Source organism: Ictalurus punctatus, chromosome 17 (assembly GCF_001660625.3).
Source record: "Ictalurus punctatus breed USDA103 chromosome 17, Coco_2.0, whole genome shotgun sequence".
Lineage (NCBI taxonomy): Eukaryota > Metazoa > Chordata > Actinopteri > Siluriformes > Ictaluridae > Ictalurus > Ictalurus punctatus.
Window position 1 is genome coordinate 17,156,537 of NC_030432.2, and position 22,696 is coordinate 17,179,232.

Consider the following 22,696-nt stretch of genomic DNA (forward strand, 5'->3'; position numbering starts at 1 on the left):
GTCTTTCTTGGGATTAGTTTGGTACATGTGTACAATCAATTTTTAGACATACTCCATAATAGTTTTGCATGTAGTCCTAATAGAGGGCAGTTATGATGGAAATAATGATATTCAGCATGCCATGTTGATATGTGCACTTGGTTACAGTGTTTTTCAGACACTCTTTTCCTTGCTTTGCAATATCCCCAGTAGAGATCAATATTCTGCCTCAGTTACTCATGGTGTATGGTATCTTATTCCCCTCCTAACAGTTTGTTAGAACGTCTTTGAGGCCACACAAAAGTCTTTTTTTGCATGGCCTCTCCTAAGTCTTCCCATGTCCAAGCTTTTGCTTCTGCAACTGCTTTTGCTGCAGCCCTTCTGGCTTTCCTATATCTCTTGCATGAATCAGGAGATCCCTCTGAGAGCATTATTCAGAAGTCACCCTTGAAAGTTGAAAGTGTTTGTTATTGACAAGTTGTGGCTGGTAGAGGATTATAACGTTTTCAGTGAATGCAGTTCAGATCCCAGAGGACTTTCCTGCCATCCAAGAATCTTTACCATTCCCAACGTGACTGATTGAAGTCCACCAGTAGCACTATTGAGTAAGTAGGAGCTACCCTCTTGAGCACCTGCTCCAAGAAGGCTGAATATAAACTGCTGTTGGTGCATATGCAAAAACAAAAATCGGAGTGTGTTTTCTGAGACCCAAAATCATATTATAGCAACCCTCTTGTTCCTGGGAAAATCTCCAATTGTGAAGCCTTCAGTATGGGTCTGGTGAATATCCCCACAATGCAGAGTTCTCCAGTGGGGAGAGAGGCCCCCAATCAAGATGTTTAGTACCAGAGCCTGTACTGTCTGTGGATATAAGGCTGAATATGCCTAGAACACACTAGCCCAGACTCTATCCTTGACAGAAAAGTGATAATGCATGTTCCCAAAGCCAGTTTATATTGCATGCATTTAATCCATCTAAAACTGTCCATCACACACCTGCCACCAGAATGTCATTGCACCTAACCCAACATTTCATGTTGCAGGTGGTAAGCCCACAATATAGCTCCAAGTTGTAACATTTTATTGAGTTTCACTGGGTTATGTGGGTGGTCTAGTCACCAGACACCACTCTCAGGCCTGGCTCCAGGATGAGTACTGGTAAACCTAGTCTGGACTTGGTACTTTTTACCAAGGATAGCCCTAATGAGAAGACTAAGATCACAGAGACATCGTCCTTAGATTCACCAAAGTATATAAAGCCTCTTAGCTACAACAAGGTCTTGATCATTTTTCATATTGTTAAGGCATTTCCCTCAAGTTTTCTTGTACTCTGACCAGACTTGCTTATATAGATACACCAAAGATTAAATTGATGAATAAGGAAAATATCAGTGGAATGTGCATCTGCTCATTTCATGATCATATTTGACAATATGCAACACTGATGAATTAAAGCCATTAACACTAACATCATAATTTTCCTAATATTAGTTTTTGTTTAATTGGGAATGCTGTGTGAACAATGTCAAGTAAAACATTATCGCATATGTTTTAGAACATGTATCCAATTAAGTGTAGCCTATCTGATATACACATGTACCCTGTGCTTCATTAACAAGAAAAAACTACAGGTCCACCACTGACAAGATATTATTTAGCTGGTGGATCATTCTCAGAGATTAACATTGACATGGTTTCATTAATAGGTGGGCTAGTATCCATAGCATCAGTATGCTGGCTACAATCAGATAAATGTTGGTGTACCTGATAAAATGTCTAATGAGATTAAGTGTTTCATTTGACATGGCACCCAGAAACCTTTTGGCCTAACACTTACTGTTAATCTTGATGGCCGTCATATTGTATCTATTTTTGTCTTAAGATTGTCAATGACAAATGACAAATGTCATGTTGGCTTTTCCTCTGAAGTGAAGATCTAAGAAGGCCTCTGTTTGAGGCATTTACTACCATTTACCTTCTTATTATCTTTGCAAATGTCTGTGGGCTTTTATCAGCAAAGCTCGAGGGTTAGTTGAAAGTATGGCTGATATTTACAGATCTCTTGATGTTGATGTTGAATTATAATTGATGCTCGGCATAGCTCCCAATTAAATTTGCACTATAACATTAGCAAGTGTTGTGGAGTGAGAAAAAAAAAAAAAAAAACAGAAATGTAAAACAACTAATTTACAGCTGCAGTTGGCAGTTTATTACTTTTAATGGAACACTTCCTTGTGTGTGGCTGAGAAAATATTCAAACTTTATATAAGCCCTGATCATTAATGCATACCCGTTCTGTTATGAGCAGATTAAGAAATGAAGCACGTGTCACATAAAAAGATTCACAATTTATAGTCTACTGTGGATTAAATTTGATATGACCAAAGAGTATTTATACAGATATATTGTATGCAAATACTAATGCTAATACTTTGGTTAGTTAGAGGTTTAGGATTCACAAAATGTAACAAAGTGGTGAATGGCAATGCTTCAGTACTCATGGAACATTGTTAATTTTACAAATTTTACCTTTTCACATTCCATCACATGGACAGTTAGTGCTTGATGCATTTACCCCAACCTATGTCAGTTTGACACGTGCACTTGAACCTTAGACCTTCCGAACAACAGCACTCACCTTTTGATTTGATATTGCATGGACCTTTGATTTTTGCATGGAACTTTGATTTGATATTTATCTTATGTCAATTGTACACCCCTAACTGACCTGTGCATTTTAAAACTCTAGTGGTACCTTGAATAACCTAAAGTGTCACTCTGTATCATCAAGTTCCTGTAATGGAATTCTCTCAGTCTATAACGGTGGTTCTCAAGTCCCACCGAGTGAAAGCACTTTGGCTGAAAAAAAAAGACTGCAAATGTTATAGCTTAACATTATGGATAGTATGCAATTATAGTGTTAATATACACATGCTGTCCATCAACCATGTGAATAGTGTAGACCCAAATACAACAAACCAACCATGTCCTAATAATCACACACTTGCCTTAAATTGAGCTGAATTATGTGCTATCACACTATCACATACTGTTATTGTCAAAAAATGACAAAAGGATGTCGCAGAACTCATTTTCCTCAGCACATAGTTTATCATTCAACATGAGCATCAGTCTCATGTAAGAGTTTAAAAATGGATTTTTACATTAGAAGTGATTTGGATTTTTTGGGCATATTTTATGAAACTGATTATGGCGCAATGGTATTTTTTTTGCCAACCGGGTTGCATGTGATGATTTAGGCCTGCTGTTTGCATGATGCTAAACAGCAGGATATACGCTTATGTTTAGCTATTTTACCCTCATAGCACCAGTGCAAATCTAAAGAACTTCAGACATGAAATATACAGTATCTTGGCTGATCAATACTATTAAGGGAGAAAATTTTGTACATTTTTTAAAGCTATTCCTTAAAAGTCCACACACATAAGGCATAGTGTGTGAATTCAAGTTGGAGGATTGATGGGTTTTGCTCTTTGCAGTTATTTGCTACTTTTAACAGTTCTTTAGATTGCACACCTGCAAACAGTGTTGCCATTAATTCAAACTTTTCCTCTGTTGCTTTCACCTTCCTTGTGACTGTGTGTGCATTTATATGTTTCAACATTGGAGTGTGCATATGGCTTCCAAGACAAACTATAAGAAAATACATACACACAGTGGGGAAAAGGTACAAAACAATGGCTTTCCTTATCAGTGGGGTGGTAGAATCAGGGGTATATCTTGTGTTCCTTTATTGTGTATTGTTTAGGTAGATATGTGCATGTAGTGTACCTTTCAAATGTGAAACTAACTATTGTGTTATTTATGTACATAAAATATTTTGAAGATATGTCCCATCCACATCTAGAGGTAAAAAAAAAAATAAACAAACAAATAAATAAAAAATGTTATATATTTTAAAGTTATATAAGAAGTACTCTTTGGGTGCCACTCTAGGAACATATCATAACCAAAATCCGATGATCACGACAGCCCTTATTGTTCTGCCGTACATCTATGTAAATTCGGTCTACGTGATGTTAGAGGAGTGTAAACAGGACTGTGGAGGGCAGAAGGGGCGCTCCGGGGTTTGGCGGCGCGGCGCTCGGAGCCAATGAGAATGCGCAGCGGCGGCGCGGCTTTGAAGGGAGGCCGAGAACTCGCGGACCTGATCGCCGAAATCTGTGCGCCGAGACTCAGCACCTTTTCCCGTTTCAACTTGTGGATACAACACGCTGCGTTTTATAGAGGTGAGTGCGACATTTCTATCGGTGAGTTTGGAAAGTCCGTAGCGACGCGTAAATTCTCCAGTGTTACATGAACACAGCTGCGCGCAACATAAACGCAAACGTTAGGCTTTTAATCCGTGTACCAAGAGTTAATCCAATCCTGAATATGTTAATTCAACCGTAATTGAAGTGTTAGTTTATCCTACCTGCTGCTCATACCTGCTGTATGAAATGAATCGGACAGATTAGATATTAAATACGCGCCGACGCTGAGAGACACTCCGCGTTTGGAGCGCAGATCGCCAGATTACACGCTTGTATGCGTCTTGGTGAATGGAGCATCTGAAAGCGGACCTTCTCTGCGGGTTCGAGCACTTCATTCATGCTTTTTTTTCCCCTCCCTCATCACTAAAGCAGCTTCAAGCCGTTAACTCAAAGCAGCTCAGGCGCTGATCGGACGGCGCACTGAACGCACAGCTCCAGCTAACATCTCCACTCAGATCTCCCAGAGTCAGAGTCCAAACTGCTGCAGAATGGACACACTTTATGACCAGCGAGTGCCTTTCATTCATGCACATGTAAGTAGGCTGCAAGGTTGCATGTTGCCTGGTCTGCATCACAGATGCAGCACACAAAAGTAGGCTACTCATATTATATTTAATCGAACAGCTTACACGTGATGTCTTAGACCTTTAAAGTGAAAATCTGGCAAAAATAAATAAATAAAGTTAATAAACTGATTTCAATCCAAAATGAACACCACAGCCCGAGCGCCCTGGCTCAGCTCTGATAAATGGATTTGTTTGTCTGTTCCTCAAATCCACAGGGAAAGGCATGCAGTAACAGACTGGCAAAAGACAAGAAAAGGAAATTCATTAACTCTGACCTGGCTTTGGACACTGAGGGTAAGCACAGAACATGTAGAGGGGGTGGCTGAAAGAGGCAATCTTCATTTCACGGGTTCTTAACATTTCACAAAATGCAATTTGCTTGTTTCCACCTGCACTCTGTGCTCTGTAAAATCTCAATTACAAACCACATGCCTCTGAAGAAGCTTCACAACATGCTCCCCCAGCTCTCAGACCCAGACTGAGGTGTGTGTTGTTGAACTAGAATAGCACAAACTGTAGTCTGAAGTGAAATAAGCGAAGATTGTCATTGTGGTCCTTTTTCTGATTTCATGTCTGTCCTTTGTCACAGAGCTTTTCCAAGATCTCAGCCAACTTCAGGAGACCTGGCTGGCAGAAGGTAAGCTTTTGTATATGTGTGTGTGTGTGTTCTGTGTTAAAAGCTTGGCCTTGTTGAAGTTATCTATAGTTGGTTGGATGATCAACAAGCGCTTTTGTGTTAAAGATAGAGAAATAGAGGAGAGAGAGCGAAAAGGTGGGGGAGGGGAAAGCAATATGCCTCAAGTTACAATGCCTAATATGCAGTCCAATTAATGCGTGTGTGGCGAAGGCACCTCATGTGTCATGCATACATTAAAGAGGCAGAGGAGTCTAGAGGGAGACCGAAGAGCTTCTACTGCGAGTGTCATCACAAATTACCAGGAGAACTTGCGATCGCACTCACTCTCTTCTCCCCCGCTTTTGGCAAATGCTAAGGCAGCCGAGCCACCACCACCACCACCTCTTTCTCCCTCTCTCTCTCTCTCTCTCTCTTTCTCTCTCACACATGCACATTCTCTGCTTCTGTCTTTCTCTCCCTTACATCCTCTTATAGTGTCTATATATGAATCTTTCTAAAGAACTACAGTTATCAGTGCTGCGTGTTAAGAGCTTTTTCACTTTTTGGACAAATGGACAACTTTTGAAAATGCACAGAAGGGGTGCAGCCTGAGCCGTAGCCTCCACAATTTCTTTTTTTTTTTTTTTTACTTTTCTGACTTGATTGATTTTTTTTCTGATGGAAAGACATGCTTGTTATGGTGTAACGGGATGCTTCAGGACTTGAGCGCCAGCGTCTTGTTTCCTTCTTGCTTGCAGCACCGGCCTTTAGGTTAGTGGTGTATGTTTTGTCCTGTGATATTTCTGGCAATTGAACATGTTTGTAGCTATTTGTGTTCGAAAAAGTTTAGTATATAATTCAGAAAAAAAATCTTAAGAGGTAAAAATTTCCAAATCTTTAGATAGGTAACTATAGTAGTACAGTATAGTATTGATTGCAGTTCATCTTAAATATGTATAATTGGAAAATGTCTGCATTTATTATCAGTTGACTAAAAGAATCTAACACTATTTGTGTGCGTGTGTGTGTGTGTGTGTGTGTGTGTGCGTGAATGCGTTTTTTGCGAAAACTTTTGTATGATTTTGAGCACAAAATTGTTTAACAAAAATCATTCTGGACAAAAAATTAGATGGCTGGTTTAGACTGTTCTTTACAACAATTTTAATAGAATTTTTAAGGGTTATTAAACGATTAGGCTTTATATTTGTAAGAATTCAATAATTTTTAATGATATATTTTTGTTTATTCATATTCACAGATTTGAGTTGTTTATTTTTTTTAAAACAATGCCTTATTTCTTGTACTCTTATTTTCTAGTACTGCCTTAAATATTTTAGAGAGGTTTATAATATATGAATATGCATCAGAATCCGCTAGAAGTTGTAGTTTGGATTTCTAATATCCTTCTAAGCAGTTTGACCCAGAAGGTCAACCTCATCTTTTATGTGCATATTTTAAATAAACAAAATAGATTGTCACATTAAAATTATGCAAAGTAGTTTTGTAAAACTTGGACCAGTGTTTTGCATTAGGGACATATTTCCACAGTCTACGTCTTTGTTGCTTAGGGTCTGTGCTGTACACGAAATAAGCAATTAACTTAATGTTCTTGTTTATGTTTATGATTTCACTTTTTAGCCATTTTGGCATTAAGAAATATAATTGGACATTTAATAATTAAGTCATGACATTTAGGTAAAAAATAATAATAATTATACACGTTTATTATTAACTTTTATTATTAACTTGGTGAATTATAGTAATAGACTTTACAGTTATTGCGCGTTTCACAGATGTTCAGTGTAATAAAAATGTGTATAAAGACATTATCATTACCATCAAACGGACTAAAATATGACCCGGCGCACACCTAGGTGTGAAAGAATCTCAATATTTGATAACCTTAGACCATCGTCATGTATTCTTTAACACGTTTAAAATCCTTGCAGTACTGCTGAAGAATTTTCGGATGAAAAACCCGCTTAGGAATAGATTTGAGGACACTTTGCTTTCCTCAGTGCCAGTATGATTATAGAAATTCCACCTCAGGGCCTTTAAAAGAATAAGACATCATTTAAATATTTTAGTGCCTCAGGAAGGAAGATGGGGATTTAAAAAAAAAAAAAAAAAAGGAACTGTCCACTGCTGTAGATATTATAGTGACGAACCCAATTCAGTCTGTCTTACATCAGTCAGGCACGGTGGCCAGAGGTTATAGGCAAATTGTAGATAGATTTAATAGATGACTTCCTGTCCATTAGAACCAAAACGAAGAACTACTGGAATCATTTCAGAGATTTATCGTCTCAGGTAATTGAAAAGAAGAGGAAGACGTATGAGAGACCGACTGTATTTCCGACATGAGAGACTAAAGAGGTGATGGGGTGGTCATTTGACACGCATGTGTCATTTTCACCAGGGCAGCCAGCTATAAGTCCCTTTAAAAATTATAGACGAGTTTTTAAATTTTTTTTATCTATGTCATACAGGGAAGCATCTTCTGAAAGGAAAGTAACAATTACAAAAAATTGATTCTTATGTCAAGTCAGTTGTAGGTTTGTGTCCTAAAGGTAGACTCTTATCCAGTGTCACTTTAATGTGAATTGTACAGAGAACTTATAATAGTGTGTTTGCACCACTGTGCATCTGTGTGTAATGATCGAGCCACTCGAGGCCTGCATTTTCACTGTGTGTGTCTTTTTTTTTTTTTTTCTCCTGTGAATGACGGCAGTGCTCCAACTCCCAGGCCGTCCTCAGTAGTGCTGCCTGGATCAGCTGTCTCATTCACAGGCTCTCTCATTCACCCTGCTGAGTCCTGCAGCTTTCTTCCTTCTCCCTGTCTCTTCATCTCCCTCTCATTTGCGTTAACCTATACTCTGTCTTTTGTGCCTCCTTTCTTCCTTATTTCATTCTAAGATAGTAAATAAATGGTAGACATGAATGTTAGCAGCACCCTTTTTCATTGTAAATTTGGACCAATCTGTCAGATGGGTGATGGTTTTGTAATGGTGATGTTGCTGTGCGTATTTGAAGTGCTCTTTGAGCTTTTAAACACCTTTATAACCACACAGGCTTTTACCATAAAGATAAGTCATCTGTCATCTGCTTTGCATGCAGCATGTGTTAGAGTGGACACAAGTGTGTGTGTGCGTGTGTGTGTGTGTGTGTGTGTGTGTGTTAAGAAAAGCAAAAACTTAACTTATTGCGCTCATTAAACCAAATAAAAGTGCAGTGCGTTTGTATATTTATATTTGTGTGCCCTGACATGTTACTGTTAGTGTGAAAATGGAAATCCATATTTATCACTCCAAAATGAACGTGCTAATAGGCTGGCGCTCAGAGGTCTCATACTGATTTTTGCCTCACAGGCTTTTACACCAGATCGGGCTAGTGGGAAACAGACACACACTCAAAGTGTAAAACGTGTGGAACATAAACATGAACAAGCCTGATTGCAGTCTGCACTGAAGGATTCATTATTTTAGCATTAGGCAGCAGTGGAGGAGAGATGCTTAGTTTGGAGGCGAGCCGACGCGGCAGGTACAGGTGCATTCACCAGTGGGGACGTGTCCCAATTAGGCGGTGTGAACAATGGGTGTTTTTTTGGGTGCATGGCTGTCCCCAAGTCTTGCCTCAAAGAGGAAAAAAAAAAACACTCGTCAAAACAAAGAGAGCAGAAAACATTGTGGATTTATTCTAGATGGAAGATTTAGTGTTATGAGTATTTTGGTGCTCGCTCAAAAATGCAATATTTCTTTCCATGTGATAATTTAACCCTCACTCATAGAATTTTTTTCTCAGAACATGACTGACAGAGATTTAGGATGTGTTTCACACGCAGGGCCCTGTTCTGTCCAGCAAATGAAGTCCAAATTAGATTATTGACATAATTAGAGGATATGTCTTCTTTGTTATAAATGAATAAATGTCCGCATGCGTAGGATTACGATTTTTGATTCATTACTGTTTAAATCATTGGAGCGTAATAGAGGAAATGACTTAAATACAGATTGTGTTAACTCTTCGAGTTAGCCACAGGCAAGGAGGAAAGAAACTAATCTGGTCCTGTTCTCATCTTTTTTTCTTTCTTTTCTCTGTTCAGCTCAAGTTCCGGACAACGATGAGCAGTTTGTGCCTGACTTCCAGGGTGAAAACTGTAAGTGTAGTGCGTTCTTATTTTGCTTTTCGAACTGTACCGTTCTAAAAGTTACTAAAGGTTTTACATGATTTCATGGTTGATAGTAAAATAGTCACTCAATGTTTTACGGGCAACATAAGCTATTTGTAAAATCAGCTTATATATATATATATATATATATATATATATATATATATATATATATATATATATATATATATATATATATATATATATAAAAACACAGTATAAGTGTTTCAAATCAGGTTTTATAAAACTGTCATATATATGTATTGTATTGTTTAGTATACGTTTATTGCTATCTCTGTAAGTAGAAGTAAGACTGAGTTGTAGGTTGTGTGGTGCATGTAGCAGCTAGCTCCGGTACTACTTTAAATGGCCATAGGAAGTAGACTTGGCTCGGGGCGATCAGCGGATTCAGTGCCAGTGTCGGAAGTGGCATGGACTGAGTGTGGCACAGTGGGGTATGAGGCCAGCTTATGTCTTAAAGAGAAGCCAAAACACACCACCGCACTGAGAATGCTGAAAAAAAAAATAGAGGGCTTTGTCCTGTGACGGAAGTTCACCAAGCAGCACACAATACTCTTGCTTATAAGAGTACCGTAACCGGGTGTATTTCTCCTCATCACGAGTTAAATCAGGATTTCTTGGCTCTATGTTTGGGCGTAAAGCGTGAAAACAGTTAGGATTGTGAGATTACAATAACTGCATTTATAACAGCCAGGGATTTATTGTGTGACCTCACTTCAGAATAAAATACCACTTCACCTAATATAATTCTGCACAGTGGTGGATACTGTGCACTTACTGTACTGAATCAGCTGGTGGTTTGTATATTTTTAAACACGCATCCACTTTGCGTCCCTGTGCACTGTAGTGCAGTGTCATTGAGCCGGCTCAGTGCTGTTAGCTGGCATTTGTGGATGCAGGCGAGGGAAGAGCAGGGCAGGAGAGGAGGGATGGGCAGATGGTGGGAGGGCGAGGGCGCGGTTGTGGCGCTCCTGAACAGGCAGCCTAGCATGCAGCCCTCCCATATGTGTCAACGCTGGCACGGCCCCGCTTGCTCAGTTTCCCTCAGCACACAACCACACAAAGCACAGGACTATAAAAGAGACTATATGAATCTGTGAATAAACTAGAATGGTTTGAGAGAAGCTAAAACTAAATGCTGGGGAATGTAGATGTTTGGATTTGTAGGGAGTTTTTCTAAAAAATAAAAAATAAAAATAAACAGATATGCAGTCTAGAAGTTCATATTACAACACTAATAAGAAAGGCTCAGTCTTTTTTTACTCAGGTCATTCAGGAATGAACACAAACTAGGTAAAGACAATGTAACAGCTGGAAAAAAATGAATGAAAACAGAATAGTTTTCATTCTGTATCTGGAAGAACTTACGATTCCTCAGTTGACCTTTCACTGACTATATCATTATCCACCAATTTATTTAATAACATGGTTTTTAATAAATGTGAGATTTGCCTCAGTATAACTGTATTATTAAAAATATACATAAAGTGCTTAATCATTAGTGTTAGTTAAATTTATCAACATGTTTGATGCTTTTCTGACTATTCTGTTCAAATATTGTAAGCAAGACACCTGTGTTAGGAAAACAAGCAATGCAAATTAAGAATTTGTTATATATTTGCCCACATGTGACTAAAATAATAATAATAATAATAATAATAATAATAATAATAATAATAATAATAATAATAATAATAATTATTATTATTATTATTATTATTATTATTATTATTATTATTATGTTATACATTATGACTATATTTTGTTTTCCATAACAGTGGGAAATGTGCAAATGTGAATGGGAACTCTTTCCATCTTTATAGTTCTTTAAACTATCATCCAAATTTGGAGGAAATGAATAATAGCAGCAAATGCCACAGACAAAATCATCGTAATGCCGTCCATTAAGAGAAATCAATGTGTCTGTAATTGCTGCAATCTTGAACGAGTCGCACGCATGACGTCCCCCGCTGAAAATAGGGTTCAGCTTCGCTGAAAAGCAAATACATTTTGTACTGATTTATATACTTTTGTTCCTCAGACTAAAATCCATAATGAGGTATTTTTCTGTACTTTAAGTGGTTCTTGTTTTGATCCATTGAAAAATGCATTGTTTAATCCATTGCCTGTCTGTTTTATCTATCCTTTAATTGTGTTTGGCAGTTTGTTACACAATACGTTGCTTGCTCATAAAAAATAATAATAATAATAATAAAAAGTAGATTTAATGTATATAGTTTGTGGAATTGAAACCTTATGGCTGGTCAATTCAGAATCCATCATCATCAGCTGTAATAACGCATCTCCACCCTCATTACACCCTCATAATTATGGCGATGGAGCCACTGCTTAACGAGTGTTACTCTGTTCGACATTGTCAGAGGTCTTTATCTTGTGCCTTTTTAACCTCCGATCAATGATCGTAAAAGGTCAAATCTCACAGGGGGTTGGGAATTAGTCTTCGTGATTTTCCACTATGGTGAGGACAGCTGCTTGAGAATTTTTTTATAGACTCTCCAATCTTTATTTATCCATTATGGAATGAATGGATAGATAGTCGTAAAGCTGGATAGATAGATAGATAGATAGATAGATAGATAGATAGATAGATAGATAGATAGATAGATAGATAGATAAATGTCCAGGTGCTTTGATAACTGATGAAAATTTATATTTTTCAGGTACAGCCCAATCCATCCTTAGTGAGTGGCAGCAGCAGTGCTGCATTACTTCTCAATACTGTACAGACTAAGAGCTGCTTTGCTAGGCTAACTGACTTAGCGTTGATCTTTTCTCAGAAGGACAGGAGATTCATCAGCAGTCGTTCAGCTCTTAACAGCCCTTTAAGGCATGAGAAATGGGAATGGTGTGGGAAGGCGAAGGGAGAGCGAGAGAGCGAGAGAGCCACATGATCAATGATATCCTTCTTGTCTGAGCGATATCTGCATACAGCTAAAAGAGAGCATGCGTTTACAGTGGGTTACACCACGCCAGGAAATGACATGTCTTTTAGACACAATGAAATAAATTGAATTATGTTTCATCTTGGGTTAACTTTTTTGTATCAATACATGTGCTTTAACAACTCATTAAATGGGTTTTCTCAGGGTGTTTCAGCACCTTGTTGGTAGCTGAAGCTCTTTTATCAGTGAATTTTTAATTACAGCATTATTTTTGATTGGTTCATTCTCTCTTTCTCTCTATCACATGTACACAGTGGCATTCCACGGGCTGCAGTTGAGGATAAAGCGTGAGCCCCACAGCCCCTGTGCTAATCTGGGATCAGCCTGCAGTCAGGATAGACCCTTCAAGCTCCACTATGGAGAGAAATGCATGTACAACATCAGGTATGGTCAATTACACACACACGCACACACACTCACCCACCCACACACACACACACACACACACACACACACACACACACACGCACACACACACATATACACAATTCACCAATACAACATTCAGATAGGATTCCGAATGAGGTTTATTTGATGTTGTTGTTGTTGTTGTTGTTTTTTTTATAAGAACATAGCAAAGCATTATAGGACAATGAAAAGCACAAGACTGTAGCACTCCTTTAACCTATTATACTCCCTTAGATACTTCATCAATTAGCACATACACTTTCTATTTTTCACTGAAGTAACTGGAAAACGGATAATGCTTTAAGACAGAGACAGACAGACAGAGAGACATAATTTATAAACATCCCATTATCCTCACAATACGTAACTGCAGTATTAAATAACTTTAAATCTTCTCTTCTTTTCCCTCCTTTAATTGTCCTGCTGGCTTTTCTTGCTGTGGTTCATTTTTTCTTGATTAATTTCTTCAGCAGCCATAGAAACCCACAGTCCATGTCTGCATAGTCCTGTTCAAGCGTAGCATGATTCACTTGTGTGTGTGCGTGCAGCATAATGTAGTCTACTGCTGTGTGTGTCGCATGTTGCAAATTTGTCTCCTATTTACTTAATATATATTGCACAGTACAAGCGTACAATCATATGTTGTTTATATCAGAGATCCTTGTGCTTCAAGTTTCCAGTCTGAGTGAAGTTATGTTTTCAATAGTAAAATAGTGGTGCAATATTCGTAATTTACACCAGCCCCCCAATTTTTCATTCAGAAGAAATTGTGTTATGTGAAACAAAACAGCAGGTGCATCTAAAACCGAAAGGGCAAAAAAAAAAAAAAAGTGCAATTACTATATCACAATACATGTACCTAATTTTCTTTCCACTTGGACAACCATCCACATGAAACATGGTTGCCTGGTTACAGTAATCTTTCCATTGATTTGATGATACACTTATGACATTCCATGTTGTAAAGGGTGTAAATTGGACTCAAATGAACACAGTGCTGAAAAATACGACTAGCTTGATGACACCTGAGTTAAACTAGCGAGCTCAGTGTCAACGATGTTCTCTTTTGAGTTGAAGGATGAAATGGGAGAATTTGTGCATGTTATGTTTAAATGTGTCTGAATGGCACGTAATTGCATTTGCAAAGTCAAAGTTGAAGTGTTGATGTCAGCTGCAGATCTCATGTGCAAGGTAGTTAAACAAAGTTCTCCAACTAATGTACACAATTACATATATTTCCATCAGCTTATCCTGATAGAGCTTCTTTTCTGAAAATCCTTAGGGCTCTAACCAATCTCCTGTCATTCCCTGATGATCGCAGTGCCTACGAGCAAAAGCATGCAGCAGGAATGAAGGGCTCCAGTCCTGCAAATACGCCCTGCAGCACGCCCGTGTCCCCCCATCAGCACCATGTGTCTCCCAGTGCTGGCCTCACCCCTAAACCAGACAGAACATACCCCCAACTCAATGGCCCCCAGCCCCTCCCCGACACCACCTACAACATTGACCACAGGTATTTATGCAAATACTGTGCCAAAGCAGGCTTGAGCTTCTTATACATATAGGTCACATCAGACATATACCTGTACCTGGTACATAGAGTGTTTAAAGTGCCATGATGGTTAAATGCCATTGTGCACAGTCAATATTCAAGATTTATTGAAGCTTATTAAATACTGGAGAGATGTGTTTGATCTACAACAAGCAGTTTCTGATCCAAGGATTCTAAGATTTGCCAATTTCTTATTAGAATTTCTGGAAACCACAATCAGCAATAAATTCTTTATATGAATACTGCCCATTTCTATACTATATAAACCAGACAAAGGTATAACACTATCCTCTATGCATGTTATCACTTATTGGTAAAGATCTGAAAATAATTATTAATGTACTACCCGGGAGGTTTTAGTCCATCATACCTTCTGCTATACGTTAAATATTACTAACAATTCAATCCAAAACAAATTCAAATCAGTTATAGTTTAGGTTGAAGTCAAGGCAAGTGAGTTTTATTGTCATTCCTCCATCTAAAATGTGATATCTTTAGCAGCATGGTGCAACAAACAATACAGTTGCACAGTAAACAGGATGAACTAAAGTGCAAATACAAGACAGTGCAAGACAACTGCAAAATATATAATAAATTAATAAACTGGACAGTGTATGCTAACTAGACAGGACAACACAACAGTGTCGGATGGAAGAAATCAGTGTCAGAAAAGTGTAGCAGCAAGATTGACCATAAAAAAGTGCTTCACAGGGTTTTGTTTTGTTTTTTTTAATCAGAGAAAGCATTTAACATAGCAAACTGAGGCTTTCACAACAACTGAAATAAAGATACTTTGCAAAACACTTATGGCAGAAGGTTATTATTAATTATTCAATGTCAACAAAGTGGAAGGACAGTAAGAAAAAAATGTCATTGTTCTAAATAAGTGGGACGGTGGGAACAATGATGATTGTTTTTATTTTATTTCATTTCCACATGACGAGATCGGTGGGTTTGTAATGGCTTTGTGTGTGAGCAGGTCAACAGTAAAGCACAAGACAGGAAGACATTAAAAATGCCACGTTAAATAATAATGTGATACAAGAGATGTAGAAGTATAACTTTATAATAAGTCTGAATGAATCTGATGCAGTCTGAGTTGAGTGCAAATATTCAGAAAAATGTTTTTTCTATTCCAAACTGAAATAGTATTCAGCAATGAGATGGGCTCTGTAGTAGCTGAGGGATAGAAGTTAGTTTTGTCTGCCCTAGTGACGGGGCTAAAATATGAGTTATGCTGGATGATTATTATTAATTATGAGATGATTGTTGTGGCCCTTTTTTTGACTTTCACTGGGAAAAGTTTATGTAGAATATATGATTTACTCATGCTTTATAACCAATCATTCGAATGCAGTATTGCATTCACAAAATAGTGTTAAAAGCTCATTTTTAATTTAATTAAAATTTCCATTTTCCATGCTGACTTTGCTGCTGTTATGACTTTCCTCAGGTTCCGTCGTCAGCTGTCAGAACCATGTCATTCATTCCCTTCTCCAGCTGCGATGGGGCGAGATGGACGTCCCTTGTACCACAGACAAATGTCTGAACCTAGCATTCCCTTCCAGTCCCAAGGGTTTAAGCAGGAATACTCTGACCCACTGTTTGAGCATCCACTCATGGTGGGAGCGCCACTGCCTCAATCTTATCCCCCTTCTATGATGATAAAGCAAGAGCCACGAGATTTCACCTATGACTCAGGTGATTTACATAAAGGCAAAAGAGCACTTATTAATGTGTTATATGTTAAGGAATAAGATAGTAGATGTTCGAGTAAGATTTTCTCACACAGGGTCCATGTTAAATTAAGCAAACCCTATAGAAAAGATACAATACAGTATTGTGATTTTGGTCACATTTTATCCAAATCTTCCTTATCCCAATGTGTGTTTGTGTGTGTGTGTGTGTGTGTGTGTGTGTGTGTGTGTGTGTGTGTGTGTGTGTGTGTGTGTGTGTGTGTGTGTGTGCGCGCAATAGAGCACATTTCAGCTTATCCTCTGTTCTGGAGTGCATTTTTACAAATGAATTAATTATACATAGCTCACAGATGTTTAGCATTTGGTTAGCGGGAACAGTCAGCCTAAATTTGCTAATAACCTCCCCTCAGCCGAGTACTAACCTCCCCACAAGTATGACAGGAAAGAGTCTGAGACTGTTCCGGTAAATGTTTTTTCGGGTTTTTTTTTTCTTTCTCTCTAAAGGCAGATCGTGGCTGTGTGAGGGATGGGGTGACTGATAGAATTAGTGCATTAGTAGAGAAAAGAGGTTCTGGTCTCATTTCCTGAGGGCCTGGCTGGAGCAGGGAGGAGAGAAGGGCCCCCATAATCTCTCCCCAGGGCCCCCGGGCTATTGGCAGAGCTCTGGCATGAATGAAGTGGCGTTTGCTGTTCATTCATAAAAAAAAAAAAACAACGTAGAGGTACACTGGAGCAGACTGTCAGGAAGGAATGTAGCGTCTGGCCCTCAGCTGCTTCCTGTAGTGGTTATGTGAATCAGGACACATGCCCTAATCCCCTCTTCTGAGAAACAGACATGTCACGTTGCATTTTAGGGAAATAAAATTGAAACCTTGAGCCTAAAAATTTGAGCCTATACAAAACCAAACCTATATAATAACATTTCATTACAACTTCTTTACTTCGAGGGTGGGAAACATATTTTTTGTGTTTTGTGTCTTCGCCTTGTCATTTAGAAGAATTCAGTCCCATAAAAGGAGCATGTTTGTTGTGTGCTGTAGTGAGGATGGGAGGGCAGTGGCTAATTTAATTAGCAGTAATTTCCTCGACAGGGCCATTACTTGGATGAGGCCTTGAAAGATCTTTAAAGGCTTAAATGAACAGGGTTAGCTGTTTTATTGAGCTTTCACTTAGAAACCTTTGCTTTGATTAAATTACATTACAAGATAACAAAATGAAAAATATAGCACCAAACGCTCACAGTTTTTTTTTTATGTGCCTATGTTGTACAGGTACTTTAATTTGTGGCATTGGAAATGTATTGCTATTCAATTAATTTCTTTATTTGCTTCTTTATGTGCTGCAGAAGTGCCTAGCTGCCACTCGGTTTACCTGAGACAAGAGGGTTATTTGGCTCATGCAAACAGAACTGAAGGTATTGTTTAAAGCTTCACATTAACATTTGTTATATCTAAAAGGAAATTAGGTCCCATACATAATAATAAGACACGTCTTGTTGCTGCAGGTTGCATGTTTGATAAAGGCACCAGGCATTTCTATGATGACACGTGTGTAGTACCAGAAAAGGCTGAAGGTAAGTTTTATTTTGCAACTAAGTCATCATTGTAAGATCTCAGTCTATTATCCATTTCCTGATGTATGAGAAAATCAGATTTTCACCAGTACAAAGCTTTATTTACTGAAGGATTCTAATATGAATGCTTTTGCTGTTTGAGAAAATCTTTGTGTGTAACCGAAAGCTGTCGTTCACACACCATTTGCTTTTTCATGTGTTATAACAGCACATATTTTATCTAAATATAAATCTAAATATATGTACACACCTAACACAAAGCACTAATTGCTGCAATCTCTTCATGCCTAACACCTGATATTGACGACATCAGATCTGCAATTTCTTATTGCCTGGAAAGTAGTAACCTGTACAGTTGTGATTAAACACACCCATGCAAACTAGTGGAACAGTGATGTCAGGGTGCGTGAGCAAGAGTTAGAATAACATCATTCAAAATTGATTCAATTAAAAATCAGTGTCCAAAACAATTACTGTTATCGGGTGTTACTATAATTACTGATATAATGTCATAAATATCTTCTGGGTTTCAGCTTTACACAGGCAGTGAAATAATTTCTGAGAAATGAATTTCTCATTTGCATTATTGTCATGCCAAATATAGCAGTAAAAAAGCAGACAAATTCAACTATCTACAATACCATATAATTATCTTAAAAATTAACGAACACCTCACTCTCAGTAAAAGCATTGCCATTACAGCGGTGAATCTGTTTATTTATTTGTTTGTTTGTTTGTTTGTTTGTTTGTCCAGAGGGTACACTTTTGTATGTGTATCGTCAGGTGTCAGCACTTTTTCTTGTCTCAGTTGTTACTAACTCCAACTGATAAGTTTATTTCAGTACGAATTGTTTCATTTTCTTTACTTTTTACTGGTTAAGTAATAATATTTTATAATGAGTTTTATAATGAATATATAAATAATGCCTTTCTATGTAATATTTACCATATATATATATATATATATATATATATATATATATATATATATATATATATATATACATATATATATATGTATATATATATATATATAATTTTTTATTATTATTTTTTTTAATAAATAATTAGAAATATTTTTTGTGTATGTCCACTGTTTGGGTGTCAACACTAAATATTGTGATTAATACTACATTATGATACTTATCATATGATACTTATTGTCCAATTCTATCTAATTACATGTCAGTGTGATGTGATGTTTGCCATTATGATCTTCAGATTTGGAAAAAGGAGTATTATGATAAGATAAGATAAGATAAGATAAGATCAACTTTATTGATCCCACACTGGGGAAATTCCTTCATTACAGCAGCTCAATTACACAAAAAACAGATAGGAAAGAATACATATTAAATAGGAATAGAATTGAAAAAAATGTCTAATATATATATATATATATATATATATATATATATATATATATATATATATATACAATAGGAATGGAAAAATAAGAATAAAAGTAGTAAAATATAATAATAATAATGGTAATATGTACACTATGAACACCTCGATGTATGTACAAATGAATACAAATATGAATATATGCACATGAGTAACACCTTGTTTATATACATTAATGGATAAATAGAGTATTGCACAGATAACAATAGAGGGTGAGCAACAAATAATAATAAATGAATAAATGTTCAAATTGCAGAATTATTGTGAATGTGTAGGTTGATGCAAAACAGCAAGTCGTGCTACATTTTGTTGTTAATAAATATGGTTCGTGTATCTATATCTTGTTCTTGTCATTTTCTAGCTTTTAGGATCTTCTACATGAAAGATTATTCGGGATATTATTTCCTACTATTGTGAATATTCTACATTATCTGTGACTAAATTCTAGTTTTCTTGTTAAAATGAAGCGGTTCTGCATTGCTTTATTGTTGTCTACTATTACAACCTGCTTTATTTTGGAGATTAAGTGGCAGAAACATCCTGTATTCTGGGCTATGAGATTTACTGTACTCCTCAGTGAAAACACACTGTTGAAATCCTGACCTGATCAGCTGCTTCATCCCTGCAGGGGACATCAAACAGGAGGCAGGGCTTTACCGTGAGGGTCCAACCTATCAGAGGCGTGGCTCACTGCAGCTCTGGCAGTTCTTGGTGGCCCTGCTGGACGACCCCTCCAACTCCCACTTCATAGCGTGGACTGGCCGAGGAATGGAGTTCAAACTCATTGAACCTGAGGAGGTACTGCAATCAAAGTTGATCACAAAAGATGATGTCCTATTAACTGAAAATATGCTAAAGAGCTGTATGTAATATTTCTCATTAAGAGCTATTTAGTAAAATAAGTAAAAGATTATTAAGACTATTTCTAGACATTTTTAACGTCATTATATTTGTTTGATCACAATCTCATGATGAGAAAATTACAAATTGAACTATATTATATATATATATATATATATATATATATATATATATATATATATATATATATATATATATATATGTGTGTGTGTGTGTGTGTGTGTGTGTGTGTGTGTGTGTGTGTGTGTGTGTTTGTATATAATATGACTGTGAAATGCATTTTAACCCTTTAAAGTATAAAGATGTACTTTCCTTATAAATAAATAAATTGTATGATAAACCAATAATGTAAGAGATTAAATATCCCACTGTATATTATCATTCATTATGATTAGCCAAAATTATAAGCAATATAAACAATAGTTATTCCATTGTTGTGGGAACCCTCCTGATGCCAGGTGTGCACACATGTGAAAGTGTAAATATGGGATGAAGGCATGGAGGAAGAGATGTGACAGGGAATGGCTTCACTTTTTGTCATTTTGGAACTGACCATGTTACGCTATGAATTAAAAAGGACATACAGGCTCATGTTGGGGAAAAATACTCATGCTTTACTTGGATTAGAAAATAAAAAACTGATCACTCTGAACATAAACTGAACATTAAAGTTACGTTTCTTATTGTTATTTAAGTAATTATTCATGGTGCATTCGGTTATTCAGAAAATTGCATTTAAACATTGCATTAATGATACCTAACACTTTAATTACATTTCAATGAGATTAGTACTAGATAAGTCTGGTTTTAAATCAGGTCCTGCAGCACTAATATGCTGTGAGTTGCTTCATCACTTGATTACTTCATCCAACTGTCCAAATATAAGCCTAACCTTATTTAGCCAAATCAAGTTATTTTCACTCTTCCTTCAAACCACCATGTTAAATGTTGAGTCTGAACTCATGGTCATGTATTGATGGCCATAAAAAAGGTCAGGCCTTGTTTAATAGACAGCAAGCTTTTATGTCCATCCAAATGCAACATGCAGCAGAGAGCTGACTGCTAAATATTTCGAAAGTGAAAGCTATGTTGACTGGCCGAGGTTTTTCAAGGAGACTAACAGTGCTGCGTTTGTGAGCTGCATCCAGCACATCAGAGCTCCCTTTAGCCTGTGTGTGTGTGTGTGTCTGTGTGTGTGGAGGAAGCTGGCACAGGCCCATTGGGCAGCTGTAGGGGACAGGGGGCCAATTCATGCCATCAGGTGACCCAGGGCTGCAGGGTTTGACCAGGCAGGTGGACGACGTGAATGAAAAAAGGCCGACTGTGGCAGGTTCATGGAGAATAGAGGGAGGGAGATTTGAAAAAGAAGCAGGGGGCATACGGACAGGTGCCATAACATCTGCCATGCTTCACTCATCCTAATGAGCACATCTCTAATGATACATACAGTATGTACACCTGAAGGAGTTTTAGAGACTAAAATAATATGTGTCGCATATAATTAGAGACTATTCCGTGATAAAGACCGATTGCAGTTGAGAATTAATGAATTCTTCTTTTGTGCTTATGGCCATTTTTTATTCCGAAGGTGGCACGACGCTGGGGGATCCAAAAGAATCGCCCTGCCATGAACTACGACAAACTAAGCCGCTCGTTACGCTACTACTACGAGAAAGGGATCATGCAGAAGGTAAAGGATGTGACAGAGCTAATGCATTATGAAAAAATTTATTACGTTTTATGTAATATGTATTACCTTTTCTTCAAAAATCTATTAGAAAAGCTAGTAAATTATGTTCACGTCCATGTTCAAGCAGCACTATAAAGTGAAACTGATCTCCTCTTTTTTTTCTGGCTCTTTAGGTGGCAGGTGAGAGATACGTGTATAAGTTTGTGTGCGACCCCGAGGCCTTGTTCTCCATGGCCTTCCCTGACAATCAGCGGCCTGTGCTGAAGACCGACATGGAGAGGCAGATCAATGAAGAGGAGACAGTGCCACTGTCACACTACGACGAAAGCATGGCATACGTTCAGGACGGAGCCTACTGCAACCCGCACCCTTACAGCGAAGGCTACGTCTACTGATCATCGAGCACAGACTCTGCCACATTGGTCTCACCTTTTCAAATTCGTAAGAATTCACAACTAGTATGAAAAGATATGAACATTTCAGTGGTGGAGGGGTTATCGCTCGTAGCTTTTCTTACAACTCCATTCAAGTGAAATCCAACAACAACAAAAAAATCTCTCTCAGTCATTAGAATTCTTATGAATTTTGTGTGAGATCAGGACATCTTCGGATTCCTCTTTCTGTTGTCTCCGTCATTCCCCGGGACAAAGAGTGCACTTTATGGACAGAGATGGGCAGCGTGTAAAACCTACTGTCCTAGGTACGGTAGTTGCTCCTTTGATGTTTGTTTCTTTTTTCAATAAATGGGGGGGGGGGGGGGGGGGGGGGCAATTTGAGCATGCCAGATTCACACAGGGCCAAGTCTAGAGAAATTGGCTGTTTCTGGAAATAGGTGTTCATCTATTTAGACAGGTTTCTAGTCTGGAGTGTGTGGGTGAATAAATCTCAACCTCTTTTACTAAGACTCTCTTTAAATCATTT

General features: G+C 37.6%; 1 protein-coding gene across 5 annotated transcripts; it reads left to right on the forward strand.

Moving 5' to 3' along the window:
• The first annotated feature begins 4,069 nt into the window (after positions 1 to 4,069).
• Positions 4,070 to 22,531, forward strand: etv1 (ETS variant transcription factor 1). 5 transcript variants are annotated; one of them, XM_017490248.3, is made up of 13 exons: positions 4,070 to 4,229; positions 4,623 to 4,786; positions 5,035 to 5,113; positions 5,409 to 5,456; positions 9,538 to 9,591; positions 12,842 to 12,971; positions 14,278 to 14,508; positions 16,001 to 16,248; positions 17,590 to 17,658; positions 17,749 to 17,817; positions 19,853 to 20,022; positions 21,674 to 21,775; positions 21,949 to 22,531. In XM_017490248.3, exons 2-13 carry the CDS (start codon positions 4,742 to 4,744, stop codon positions 22,168 to 22,170), a joined length of 1,467 nt encoding a protein of 488 aa, XP_017345737.1. In that variant the 5' UTR covers positions 4,070 to 4,229; positions 4,623 to 4,741; the 3' UTR covers positions 22,171 to 22,531. The 5 variants fall into 5 exon arrangements, with proteins under 5 accessions (XP_017345737.1, XP_017345739.1, XP_017345738.1 ...); XM_017490250.3 differs by having other exon boundaries at positions 14,317 to 14,508; XM_017490249.3 differs by having other exon boundaries at positions 4,626 to 4,786.
• Positions 22,532 to 22,696: the final 165 nt, after the last annotated feature.

Bases quoted from the DNA above. Each gene is read 5' to 3' on its own strand.
- etv1 (XM_017490248.3), top strand. From the start codon at position 4,742: ATGGACACACTTTATGACCAGCGAGTGCCTTTCATTCATGCACAT. The intron at 5,114-5,408 runs GTAAGCACAGAA...CCTTTGTCACAG, and splicing joins CCTGGCTTTGGACACTGAGG to AGCTTTTCCAAGATCTCAGC. The intron at 9,592-12,841 runs GTAAGTGTAGTG...ACATGTACACAG, and splicing joins TGACTTCCAGGGTGAAAACT to TGGCATTCCACGGGCTGCAG.